Source organism: Prionailurus viverrinus, chromosome A2 (genome assembly GCF_022837055.1).
Source record: "Prionailurus viverrinus isolate Anna chromosome A2, UM_Priviv_1.0, whole genome shotgun sequence".
In the NCBI taxonomy this organism is placed as follows: domain Eukaryota; kingdom Metazoa; phylum Chordata; class Mammalia; order Carnivora; family Felidae; genus Prionailurus; species Prionailurus viverrinus.
The window spans coordinates 12,257,932-12,271,008 of NC_062562.1; the positions used below are offsets into that span (position 1 = coordinate 12,257,932).

At 56.7% G+C, this 13,077-nt stretch overlaps 1 protein-coding gene across 1 annotated transcript; it reads right to left on the reverse strand.

Moving 5' to 3' along the window:
• Positions 1 to 72: 72 nt before the first annotated feature.
• Positions 73 to 12,639, reverse strand: PLVAP (plasmalemma vesicle associated protein). Its single transcript, XM_047831853.1, has 6 exons — positions 12,164 to 12,639; positions 7,425 to 7,521; positions 6,589 to 7,301; positions 5,290 to 5,347; positions 5,074 to 5,152; positions 73 to 841 (listed from the first exon to the last, which is right to left on the reverse strand). Exons 1-6 carry the CDS (start codon positions 12,527 to 12,529, stop codon positions 835 to 837), a joined length of 1,320 nt encoding a protein of 439 aa, XP_047687809.1. The 5' UTR covers positions 12,530 to 12,639; the 3' UTR covers positions 73 to 834.
• Between the last annotated feature and the right edge of the window lie 438 nt (positions 12,640 to 13,077).

Below are 13,077 nucleotides of genomic sequence, written 5' to 3' on the forward strand. Positions count from 1 at the left end.
GAGGGGTTTCTCCAGCTCTCAAGTCTTTCCTCCCTTGTCGCCAAGCAGAAATCGCCACTCTGGAGTCTTTGAAAGGATTCAATAATATTTATTTCGTGCCACTAACATATTTATATGGGCCACAGGCCGGGCTGGGTATGGGGGGGGGAGAGGGACTGAGGGAGGGACAGCTGCCCCCATGGGCTACGATGGGGCCAGTGGGCGACATCTGCCCTGGGACCGGGTGCTGCCTGGCAGGGGAGCCTGGGGACTCTCGGGGGGGGGGGGGGGGGGGGGGAGGGAGACTCATGTTTTCCTGTTCTCACCTCCCTAGGCCTGGCACCCTGGGGGTGAGGAAGAGTCAGGAGACAAGAAAATTGGGAGGGCGGTGCGGTGGGGACACAGGCACGTGCAGACAAGCGGGACGCTGTGGGTGCCACGGCCCGTGTGCGTTGGAGGGGTGTGGCATTGTGCGAGGGCGGGGCAGGAAGCGCGCGCGTGTGTGTGTGTGTGTGTGTGTGTGTGTATGATGTCCTCCCTGTGTCTGTGCAGTGCTTTTGCGTGATGCCGTCGGCTCGTGACATCACTGTTACATCTGTGTGCTGTGGGTCCGGGACATCCTGCAGCATCCAGGGGCGGGGGAGGGGTCGCGTGGTGCGGGTGTGGGCCTGTGAGGGAGTAGCGGAGGCTGCAGTGGGGCGTGGGGAAGGGCGAGCGCGGGGTGCAGGCCAAGGGCGCTCACTTTGGTCTGTGTGCGGCCCGGGCTCCCGGCCTGTGCCAGGGGTGGCTCACGGCGTCTTGTCCGCAGACTGGCCAGTCAGGGCCACGCCTCGGTCCTCAGGGCCTGGAGCCTCCTCAGCCACTAAGGCAGGAAGGAGAGGGTGATACAATAGTCAGACAGACGGAAGGACAAACCTCGCCTGGGCCGGCCTCCTCCCACCCCAGCCCTGCTCTTGCTCCTAAGGATTCTTCAGCTCTTTTGGGGTTCGGCCTTCCCGAGACAGTGCTCGGAGAAGCCACCTTCTGGGCTCCCGGCCTCTGCTGAGGCCTTTCACCTTTGTTCCGTAAGGCCCGGGGGATCCCGGGAGTTTACCTCAAAGCCCCTGTCCACACCCCACACCCCGCAGACAGGGTCTCAATCTCCCTCCTTTGTCTCCGTTGAAGTGGCCCAAGGTTTCTCCAACAAGCCTGCCCCGACTCACTCACTCTCCCTGGTCCCTAGTGCCTTCAAGACGACAAAGCCAGATCCTTTCTACCTGGCATTCCAGGCTCCACCCACTCTGTCCGCAGCAGTCCCCCTCGTCAGAAACTTCAAGAGCTGTCACTTCACCCCTCCCCAACGGCCTCTGCAGGAGCCATCCTGCCGTCTGGGATGCCCTTCCCCTCCTTGGCCTCAGTGAGGTTCTCGTGAGGGGTCAGGGGTTGGCTCAGAGGCTGTTTCCTGGTCGGGGAGGAGGGGGCCTCAGCCAAGTCCTGCTTCCGCTGGCCCCCTCCCTTCCTTCCCTGGCTCTTCCCTGGGGCCCCAGCAGCCTCACGTTCCTTGGCTGGCGTTGGATCCCCGTCCCTGGCTCCGGCTTGACCAGAATGCACCCGGCTCCCGACCAGCCCTGACATTCCTTCTTTACCCACCCCTGCCCACCAGCCTGCAAGGGAGGGTGGTCCCTGGCCATCTGTCAGAGACTGAGGCTCCTCACTCCCCCGTCATCGCTTGTCTGGATGCCTTTGCCCTGGTCCTCGGCTGCTCGGCCTTCACCTCTCGACAGTGACCAGGGGGGGGTCCCTGTGAACACCTGAGTCCGGTCATGTCCTTCTCTGCTCGCTGCTGTGCCAGGGATCCCAAAGTTCTCACCGCACCCACAAGCCCCTGCCTGATCTGTGCCCCCCGCCCCTCCTCACCTCCTACTCACCCCCTGGATCACTGTGCTCGAGCCTCACCACGCACGGTCGGTCCTGTCTCAGGGCCTTTGCACAGGCTGTGCTCTCTGCCTGGTTCACCCTTTCAGGGATGCCCTACTCTCCATGGCTCCTCCCTCACCTTTCTAGTTTTTTGCCCAAAGGTCACCCTCACGCGGGGCAGAGAAGCCTGCCTGGCCTCCTGTGGAAAATTCTTTAATTTTTTTTTTAAAGTTTACTTATTTTGAGAGAGAGAGAGAGGGAGAGAGCACGAGTAGGGGCGGGGCAGAGAGGGAGAGGGAGACAGAGAATCCCAAGCAGGCTCCCCACTGTCAGCACAGAGCCCGATGCAGGGCTCGAACCCACGAACCGTGAGATCGTGACCTGAGCCAAAATCAAGAGTCAGATGCTTAACTGACTGAGCCACCCAGGCGCCCCCTCCCGTGGAAAATTCTCACCTCCTCACGCCATCTCATCCCTTTTCTGCCTCGCCCATGGCCAAGGGGACCCACAACGACATCTCACGCATCAGGTTTGCGATCTGTCTCCCCCGCTAGACTGTGAGCCCCACAAGGGGAGGGGGGGCTTCCATGCCTCATTCCTCTTTGTGTTCTCATCACCCAGCCGCTGCTCAAGGTATCCGGGTTGAATAAATGAAACAAATCACAACAGTGATGGCAATGGACTTGAGTGACACTTGCCCCGTGCCCGGCTCAGGGCCAGGGCTGGACTCCCATCTTCAGCCTTCCGCTTTCGCTTTATCCAGCCCCTTAGCCCCTGCCCCAATATTTACTTACTTGTTTTCACGTCCACTGTGTGTGCACGCATGGGAATCAATTGACACCCACAGGACACAGTCTCATCAGGTAAAAAGGAAAACTAGTGCACTTGTCATCAGGAGAATGTGACTTAAAAATGTCTAACGATGGGGCCGCCTGGGTGGCTCAGTTGGTTAAGCGTCCGACCCGCTCAGGTCATGATCTCATGGTCCATGAGTTCGAGCCCCGTGTCGGGCTCTGTGCTGACAGCTCGGAGCCTGGAGCCTGTTTCAGATTCTGTGTCTCCCTCTCTCTCTCTTACTCTCTCTCTCTCTCTGCCCCTCCCCCACTCATGCTCTGTCTCTCTCTCTCTCTCTCTCTCTCTCTGAAAAATAAATACTGAAAAAAATGTCCAGTGATGGGGCCCCTGGGTGGCCCAGTCGGCTAAGCATCTGACAGTTGTTTTTGGCTCAGATCATGATCTCACAGCTCGTGGGTTCGAGCCCCGCATCAGGCTCTGTGCTGACGGTGCAGAATCCTTTCTCTCAAAATAAATAAAACTTTAAATAAAAAAAACATCCAGTGAAAAAGCAAGACCTTGTGCTCAGGTCCAGCTGATGCTGGGCTGTGGGTTCGCCCCGGCCCTGGGAACGCAGGTATCCCCACAAGTGGGAGGCGTTAGGGCCTGTTAGCACCCCCAGAGACTTCCTCAAGGCTCAGAAGGAGTAAGGGTGGAAATGAAAGTGATTCTCCCGATCAGGGGGTGGATGATTTGATGCTGGACCTCAGACCTGGCCCCCGGTTGGACGGATTTAAAAATCAGACGTGCCTGAGACGCCTGGGTGGCTTAGTGGGTTAAGTGTCTGCCTTTGGCTCAGGTCATGATCTCATGGTCCGTGGGTTTGAGCCCCGTGTTGGGTTCTGTGCTGACAACTCGGAGCCTGTGTCGCCCTCTCTCTCTGCCCCTCCCCCGCTCACACTCTGTCTCTCTTTCTCAAAAATAAATATACATTAAAATTCAGATGTGCCTGGCCTCACTGGGACTCCCAATCCAGAGCTGATGGCCTCTTTCTCAGGGGAAGGCGAATCAAGGCTAGAGCCCAGAGCAAGAGGCCCTTCCTGAGCCCGGGCAGAAAGACACAGGAGGGGCCTGGCTTAACTAGTCATTGTTTTCTCTGCAGGGGGATGTCTTTTGGGGTAAACAGTGTCAAGAGCTTCCCCTTTTGCAGTTAGGACAGGCTTGGGCCCGGAGCCTGGCTCTGGCCCTGACTCACTGACGCATAACCCTGGGGCTGGTCACTTCCCTGGGGCCTCAGTTCCCTCCTCTGAGAAGTGGGGATAATAATAGAACCTCCTTCCTTGCCATGATGGCTTTAGGCCAAGATGGAGAGAGGAAAACTGTTTGCTTGGAACAGGGTCTTCTCTCCAGCTCTTGCTTTCCTCTCCGCAGGCTGCCTGAGGCTAAGGGATCCCTCCCAGGCCGAGAGCCATCTGGAGCAAAGGGACCAGTTCTGCGAGAAGATGAGCTCCCCGTCGGAGGGGGTAGGTAAGAAAAGGCACAGTGGAGATAGAGCTGGATGCGGAGAAGCCCTGGGGTTTGACCACAGACCCGGAAGTCTACTGGTCGCCAAGGCCTGACGCCGGCTTGGGGTCGGTGGGATCTGACTTAGAACCCCCCGGGGTGTCCCGGAGCCCCGGGTCCTAAACCGGGAATGGCAATGCCAGTCGCTGACTCCTTGGTCCGCGATGTGGTCCTGAACGGAAGCGTGGCCACCACCTGGGAGCGACCACAGGATGTTCTTGGGGCGGGGGTCTGAGTCACCTTCCCTGTGATGCGCCGGCTGTGGTCTGGGAGGTGGTGAGGGCGGCACGGGCATCGGGCCCTGACCTGAGCGCGTGCGGGGTATCTTGAAGCGCCCCTGCTGCAACCCCCGGCCCCTTGTGTTAGGCACTTGTGGACAGCGCTTTACAGGTGGCAGAGAGTCTCCGTGCCCTTGACTTCAGAGACTTCCGTTTTGGCAGAGGGAGAGAGAGAGAGGCTCAGAGAGGTGGGGTGAGAGGCCCAGGGTCTCTCTCCTGACCTCGCTCTCCTCCTTCCTCCCTTCCTCGGCTCCAGCCTCCCTCCCCACCCTAGTCTGGCCTCTGAGCCTTGACCCTGGCTCTTCAAGATGTCACCGGGAGCACTGTGGCTTCTGCCCGTCCCCAAACCAGCTCGCCCCCATCCCCCAGCTCAAAGGCCCTCCCTTGCCTGCCTGGAGTCCAACAGGCTGGGTTCGTGTCCCAGGCCCGCCACTCCCTGGCTGTGTTACCTGGTAGACAGAAGGCGCTCAATTAAGGAAGCAGCAAGCGTGAGTGTGAGATGAGCCTCCCTCCACCCGTAGTCCTGTTCCCATCCTCCTCTGAAGCCCTGAGACTGAACCATCCCAGTCTGCCAGTGCCTCACCTGGATGGGGCTGCAGCCCCTGCGGGAAGCCTCTGGGATTCCAGGATCCTTCTCTTGAATTCCTCGAGGCCAGCCGGGTCTGCCGTGAGAGGAAGGGGTCAGGTCCACCCAACTGGCCCAACCCTGGGCTAAGGACGGGCCGGCAGGGCTGAGATGGGATAAAGAGTGGAAAGGATCGCCCCCGACCCCTTCCCGGCTCTGCCTTCTGTCACTTACCGATGGGCTGGGGGTTGGGGGCAGGGCCCACAGGTCTTGGTCCAGGTATCAGCTGCGACTGTGGGACGAGAGACAGAGGGAGGTCGGCAGAAGCCGGGACCCCCTGAACCAGAGGGCCAGGGAGGCTCCTGTTCCTTCATGCCCCGTAGTACCTGGAGCTGAGTTCCTTCCAGAGCAGGGACACCGATACCAGAGAAGGACCCTCCCATCAATGGATGTCCGATCACCTGCGCCCACCTGCACTCAAGTGACTGGGGACTCCAGGGACTGGCTTCCCTCAGAAGCCCCCCAGAGACCCCACTGTGGCCTGCCTCAGGCTCCATTACTGCCTCAGTGCCAACCCAATGGATCCCAACCCATGACCCCAACTGAGCCAATCCCCCCGAACCCGAAATCCAAAGCCAGCTCTAAACTCAATCACCTAAAATCCAATCCCAACAGGAAAACAGAACCTTCCTTAGACCCAAAGCCTCATCTAAACCCAATCCGAATGACAAACTTGATCCAACCGGAACTTTACAACCAACCCTGACCCGAACCCATCCCTTAGACCTGGTTGCTATGAAAAATCTGCCCCCTAAGCCATGGCCCCAGCCCAGCCCTGGGCTCCACCATGGCTTCCCAATGCCCCACGCACCCCAACTCAACTTGAGACCCCAGACTCTCCCTGGAACCCCAAGCAACCCTACCAGCCACCCACTGACACCCTGTATTCACCCTTCACCCAATGTGAGACCCACTGGCCGCCCTGCATGCGACCCCTGACTTAACTTTTAACCTTTCTTCCCAATCCGCATCCAGCACGACCCCAATTCTACCAATTCCAAGGCCAACGAAGGCTTCGATGGAACCCTAACGTTAACCCACACCGACTCTAAACACAGCGGTCGCTAAGAACTCATCTTGACCCAAACACAAGCTCTGTCTCCACAGCAAGCCTTCCCCCAGACCTGCCCTAACCTTCAGTCTAACTCCCAACCTAAGCCATCACCCCCGCAACCTTCACCTCAGACACCTCCCGACCTTGACACCGACCCCCCCACCGTGAGTTCCCAGTTCTCCCCCCTGCACCCATTTCGAGGTCCACCCGTCCTCCAAAACTCAACCCCGCTCCTTAATCCTTTCTTAGGGTCATTCCAGACTCCAAACTCCACCCCGGTCTTATGTCATTGAGTCTCTCAAGTGAGGCCTAACTAACCGGACCCAGGCTGGGAGGCTCGCCTCGAGCCCGGGTTCGACATCGCCTCCACCAGGGCCCGCAGGCCTGACCCCCGTACAACCTGAATCCCCCCAGCCCACCTTGGCCTTGATGCAGGCGTCCAAGGTGGAGCGGCTGACGGCCAGCTGCATCTTGAGCTGCTCTGCCTCCCGCTTCTTCTCCTCCAGCTCCTTTGCCAGGCTGTCTCGCTCCTTCCGCAGAGCCGCCTTCTCCTCCAGGGCTAGCTGGGTCTGCCGGGCGCATTCGGCCTGGAGCTTGGCCTCTCGGGCCTGGGCCTCCTTCTCCGCCTTCTCCTTGGCCGCCTGAGTGGCCTGCAGGCTCCGCTCGACCTCCAGCTTCTGGCGCTGGACGTCCGAGCTCTCGCGGGCCACGCGCTCGATGCCGGCCCGCAGGCTCCGGGCCAGCTCGTCCACCTTGGTGCTCATGAGGGCGGGCATGTGGTCGCAGGTCCTCCGGATGGAGGTCAGCTCGGAGCCGAGAGGGTGGTACAGGTTGTAGCCCATGGTGTCCAGGGTGCGCGGGATGATGGAGTCCCGCCAGAGGTTCCGCAGCTCCGTCTCAAACTTGTCCTTGTCCAGCGGGAGGCAGAGGGTCTGCACCTTCTGCAGGCGATCCTCGGCCAGCTGTCGCTCCTGCCGCTGCTGCTCCCGGGCCTTGCCACACTCTGCCAGCTGCTCCTCCACCAGCCGCTTGTTCAGCGCCAGGCCCTCCTTGTCTTTGGCGCACACCTGCTTCTCCTTGGCCAGTTCCACCTCCAGCATCTGGACCTTCTGGTTCAGCGCCAGGAGCGAGGCTACAGGTGCAGGAGAAAACACCTCGGGAAGGTCGGGGGAGGGGGCAGGGGGGCGGGGGGGGGGGTCCGAGAGGCCAGGCGAGGGGTCTACCACCCTGGCTCCCCGCCGCCCAGACGACTCACCATCAGAGCTCTTGTTAGCTTCCTTCAGCTGCTCTTGACATTGCTTCTCACTCAGGATGATGGCTGCCATATACCGCTCATTGTTCATGGAGATCACCTGACCGGACGGGACACGGGGCAGAGCTCACGGTCCAGCCCCCGCGGGTCCCCTTGCTCCTGGGCTGCCCAGACCCTCCGGGCTGGGGCCCCAGATCCCACACCCGGGTGGCCCGGGTTGACCCAGTTCGCAAGGGCGTGACTCCTTTATGGGGGATGCTGGTCGCATCTTTCAAAGTCCTTAACTGGGGCACCCGGGGGGGCTCAGTCGGTTGAGTGTCCGACTCTTGGTTTCAGCTCAGGTCATGATCTCGCGGTTCATGAGTCCGAGCCTCGTGTGGGGCTCCAGGCTGACAGTGTGGAGAGGGGGATTTTCTCTCTCTGCCCCTCCCCTGCTCCTGTTCTTTCTCTCTCTCAAAATTAAATTAAAAAAAAAAAAAGTTGTTACAGTTAATACTATTGGGCCATAAAAAGGAATGAAGCACTCACACCTGCTGCGACTTGGATGAACCTTGAAAACATTAATTCACATGTACGGCCAACGAATTATGTTTTATCTTTCTATATTTTACTTTATTGAGGGAGAGAGGGCGCAGGTGAGCGAGGGGGAGAGAGAGAGAGAGAATCCCATGAGGCGCAGAGAGAGAGGGGGAGAGAGAGGAAGAGAAGAAGACAGAGACGGGGAGAGAGAGAGAAGCAGGGTTCACCCAAAGTGGAGCTTGAACTCATGAACCGTGAGATCATGACCCGAGCCTGCTTGGGATTCTCTCCCTCTTCCTCTCTCTCTGCCCGTCCCTCGCTTGCACGCTTTCTTTCTCTTTCTCTTCCTCTCTCTCTCAGAATAAATAAATAAACTTTAAAAAATAATAGAAAAAAGAAAACAAAAAAAAGAAAATTAATACAGGTGCCAAAATCATTCACGGGGGAGAAAAGAGTCTTTTCAACAAATGGAGCCGGCACAGCTAGATCTCCCCACGTTAAGGAATGAATTTGGACCCCTACCTCACACCATATACAACAATTAACTCAAAATGGCTCAATGACCCAAACATAAGACCTAAAGCTACAAAACTCTTTAGAAGAAAATGTACGTGTTAACTCCGCATGACCTTGGATTTGCCAGTGGTTTCTTAGGTGTGACACCCAAAGCGCAAACAAAGAGAAAACAGGTAAAGAGAACTTCATCAAAATTAAAAACTTTTGTTTTTAGGAAAAGACCGTCACATCGCTAAGTTGTATACCTGAGACTGACGTGACACTGTATGTCAATTATGCTCCAATTTAAAAAAGAGAAAGGGAAAAAACAACCCTTCGACGGGAGGAAATATTTGCAAAGCGTGTATCTGATGAGAGGACCGGATATCCAGAACGTATAAAAGTAAACTCTTGTGGATCGGTAATAAAAAGATAATTGAAAAATGGGCAAAGCAACGGAGACATTTCTCCAAAGAAGATACACACGTGGCCGACAAGCGCATGAAAATATACTCAGCATCATCACTCCTCAGGGAAAGGCAAATGAAAACCACGACGAGAGACCCCCTTACAGCCATGAGGATGGTTATAAATGAAACAGAAAACAAGAGCGGGCAGTGACGAGCGTTGGTGAGGGTGTGGAGAAAGGAGAATTCTCAGCCGGTACTGGTTGGAATATGTAAAAAATGGGGCAGCGGCCTTGGATAACAGCCTGGCAGTTCCTCAAAATGCTAAGCAGGGAATTGTCACGTGACCCAGCCATTCCACTCTTAGGCGTAGACCCGAGAGACACTGAAGCAAACTTCCACACAAAAACCTCCACGTGCACGTTCACAGCAGCGCCTGTCACAACCACCAAAAGGCAGAAACAACCCAAGTGTCCATCCACAGGTGAATGAACAAAGCGTGGTCCATCCACAGAATGGAATGTTGCTCAGCCACAAAAAGGAACGAGGCACTGACACGCGCTCGGGTGAACCTTCAAAACATCGTGCCGGATGATAGGAGCCAGACACAAAAGGCCACATGTTGTCTGATCCCATTTGTACAAAATGTCCAGAACAAGCAAATTCACAGAGACAGAAAGCAGATGAGTGGTTGCAGGGGGCGGGGGGAGGAGGGGTGGGGGAGTGACTTCTCATGGGGATGGGGTATCTTTTTGGGGTGATGAAAACGTTCTAAAATCAGTTGGGATGATCGCCCAACTCTGTGAAGGTACTAAGAATTATTGAACTGTACGCTTTAAAAAGATTTTTTAATGGTTACTTATTAAAAAAAATTTTTTTTCAACATTTATTTTATTTTTGGGACAAAGAGACAGAGCATGAACGGGGGAGGGGCAGAGAGAGAGGGAGACACAGAATCGGAAACAGGCTCCAGGCTCTGAGCCATCAGCCCAGAGCCTGACGCGGGGCTCGAACTCACGGACAGCGAGATCGTGACCTGGCTGAAGTTGGACGCTTAACCGACTGCACCACCCAGGCGCACCTAATGGTTACTTATTTTTGAGAGAGAGAGAAAGAGAGTGAGAGCGGGGGAGGGGCAGAAAGGGAGGGAGACACAGACTCCAAAGCAGGCTCCAGGCTCCGAGCTGTCAGCGCAGAGCCCGACGTGGGGCTTGAACTCACAAACCCTGAGATCATGACCTGAGCTGACGTCGGGTGCTTAACCGACTGAGCCACCCAGATGCCCCTGAACTGTACATTTTTAATGTGCGACTTGTAGAGCATATGAATTATATCTCGATAAAGCTGTTTTTAAAGGAGGTTTTTACAACTTAACAAGGTGTGCTTTCCAAACTTTGGACCAGAATCCTCTGCAGAAATGTAACAGGTAAAAATATAAAAAATGCAGGAAGTTTACCTTCCTACCACCTCTTGTCCTATTCCTTTGGAAGCTGGCCCTATGCTAATGGGGATCAGAGAACAGAAATCTTAGTCACAGAAGAGGAAGATTTGCACGTTTCAGCAAAGTGAGTTGGATCCAAACATGAAACGAGAAAGAGGTTTTTCTCCAGTTGGAGGAAGCGATAAAAGGGGGTCCCAGGGTGCTGCTTCCCGACCCCATGTGCCAGGTGAGGGTCCCGTTGCCTTGACACGGACAGGACAGAGCAGACCCTAAAAATATCATGGAGTTAGGGGTTGCCTGGGTGGCTCAGTTGGTTTAGCGTCTGACTCTTGATTTCTACAGATCTTCCTCTTTTGCAGTTAAGATTTCTGAAAACAGAAGTCACTGGAGGTCCCAGAGCGATTTCTGCCTTGACTCCCATCCCATTAGCATAGGGCCAGCCTCCAAAGGAGCAAGGACAAGGAGGGGCGGAAAGCTCAGGCTGTGGGATCGAGCCCTGTGTCGGCCGAATGTGGGACCTGCTTAAGATTGTCTCTCTCTCTCCCTCTCCCCTCTCCCCCTACTCACATTCTCTCTAGATAAGATAAGATAAGATGAGGTGGGATAACATAAGATGGGATAAGATGGGAAAAGAAAGAAAGAAAGAAAAAGAAAGAGAAAGAAAGAAAGAAAGAAAGAAAGAAAGAAAGAGAAAAGAAACAAGCAGGGGAGATGAACACGTTTTTTAAAAATATATCAGTGAGTTAAATTCTCTTTTCTCTTCCGGGATCTCAGGGCCAGAAATGGAGTTGCACTGGAAGAGAATTTAAGAAAAATCCTGTTTCTCAGCACGGCCAGGACCCAGAAACACCAACATCACATACCTGGGGCTGCCACGGTGGGGGTGGGGGCAGAGATACTCCCCGGCATCAGGGCGCCCCTCCGGGGCGAGGGGCAGGCGACCTGAAACTAGGGAAACCCTAGGGTCCTTGGAGAAAACCCTAAACTGTTCCAGTCCAGAGGCATTTGTCAACACGAAGGGGATTAAAGAAAAACAAAACTGTGTTTTTCAAATGTAATCGTTGTAAAGATCCACATTCTTAAGCTTCTAATTTTCTATGATGGGGGAGTTCAGATTCCGGGATGCATGTGTCTAAAACCTTCCGATCCCGACGGCTCCCAGACCGGATGGCGGTGCGTGTCTTGGATGAAACCAGTGGGCCAATTCCCTGACTAGACGCCCACATGTGCCCCCCGGGGGACATTTCCCGGCATAAGGCAGAGCTGTTCCTACTTCTTAGTAGGAACCGAATGCTCTGAGTTTTTAATATTTGCAGCTGGTGTGTGCTGGAACATTCCGAGCGCTTCGCACGTATTAAGTCATGGGCCCAGGGTTGCTGCCGCCAATTCAGTGAGGATGCCCAGTTAAACTTAAATTCCAGGGGCCGCCTGGGCGGCTCAGTCGGTTAAGGGTCCGACTTCGGCTCAGGTCACGATCTCGCGGTCCGTGAGTCCGAGCCCCGGGTCGGGCTCTGTGCCGACAGCTCGGAGCCCGGAGCCTGCCTCCGATCTGTGTCTCCCTCTCTCTCTCTCTCTCTCTCTCTGCCCCTCCCCCGCTCATGCTCCGTCTCACTCTGTCTCTCAAAAATAAATAAACCTTTAAAACAAATTTTAACCTTAAATTCCAGAGAGAGAGAGCGAGCCCACTGTCTTAGTGTAAGTGTGTCCCGAACCTCGTGTGGGATATACTCGTACTAACAAGCCCCCCCGGGCTCCTCACGTGCAATACAGCGTCTGCGACGGTCTCTGGCGCGTGGGTGAGGACCCCGCAGCTCGGATGAGCCGACGGGAACCTGCCCAGGGTCCCCGGGGTGCGTGTCCGGCCCGGCGGGCGGCCTTACCCGGTCAGCCTGGCACTGGCGGAAGCTGGCGTTGATCCGGTCCAGATCGCGGCGGGCGCTCCCCAGCAGCTGCATGACCGTGTCCTTGGTGCGGGAGGTGAGGTTGAGCTCCTTGGACAGGTTGGCCTGGGAGGCCGTGAGCCCCACGAGCTGGCTGTACAGGCCCTCGGCCCGGCGCTCGGTGGCCTGCAGGTTGGATTCCGTGCTCACGTGCACGTTGCCGTAGACCATGAAGAGGACGAGGCCCAGGATGATGAGGAACTGAATGAGCGACACAAAGAGGAAAAAGTAGCGCAGGTAGTACCAGCAGCCCCTCGGGCCGCCCCCCTCCCGGGAGTACGCGCCGTGCTCCGCCGCCAGCCCCATCGTGTGCAAGCGCCCGCTGCCCGCCCGGCGTGGCCTGCTCCCTCCGGGTGGCGGCCGCTGCCCCCTCTGCACCCTGCCACGGGGGGTGGGGGGAGTGTTTATATTACTCCTCTTAATACTTCCTCTGCCTGGCTCCTTCCTGGCCGGGAGGAAGTGGGGGCTGCGGGTTATCACGACACTCCCACCCTGGCTGTGAAGGGAGGGGCCGCGCCCCCCCCTCCCCCCCGCTGGACTTCTGACGCTCCCGCCGCCAGGCGGGGGCGCCGGCCCGGTGACGAGGGGGGGGGGCTTCCTCGGCCGCTCCGAGCCTCGGTCTCTCTCTGTCTCCACCTTGCCCTTGCTCCGGGCCCAGCGCCTTTCTCAGCGCTTGCCGCCCAGGATCTCAGGTCGTGGCCCCTGTATCGTGCGGAGGAGGAAACTGAGGCACGGGGAGGTGAAGGGACCGTCTGGGGGTCTCACGCCGTTGGTGCACAGAGTCGGACTTACCTCCCCCACCCCGTGGGCTGGCTGCAGAGGTGTGTCTAAATCGGGAGCTGAGTCGGCTGGGG

Bases quoted from the DNA above. Each gene is read 5' to 3' on its own strand.
- PLVAP (XM_047831853.1), bottom strand. From the start codon at position 12,529: ATGGGGCTGGCGGCGGAGCACGGCGCGTACTCCCGGGAGGGGGGCGGC. The intron at 5,348-6,588 runs GTGGGCTGGGGG...CTCGTCCCACAG, and splicing joins ACGCCTGCATCAAGGCCAAG to TCGCAGCTGATACCTGGACC. The intron at 5,153-5,289 runs GTAAGTGACAGA...CTCTCACGGCAG, and splicing joins CCCCAACCCCCAGCCCATCG to ACCCGGCTGGCCTCGAGGAA.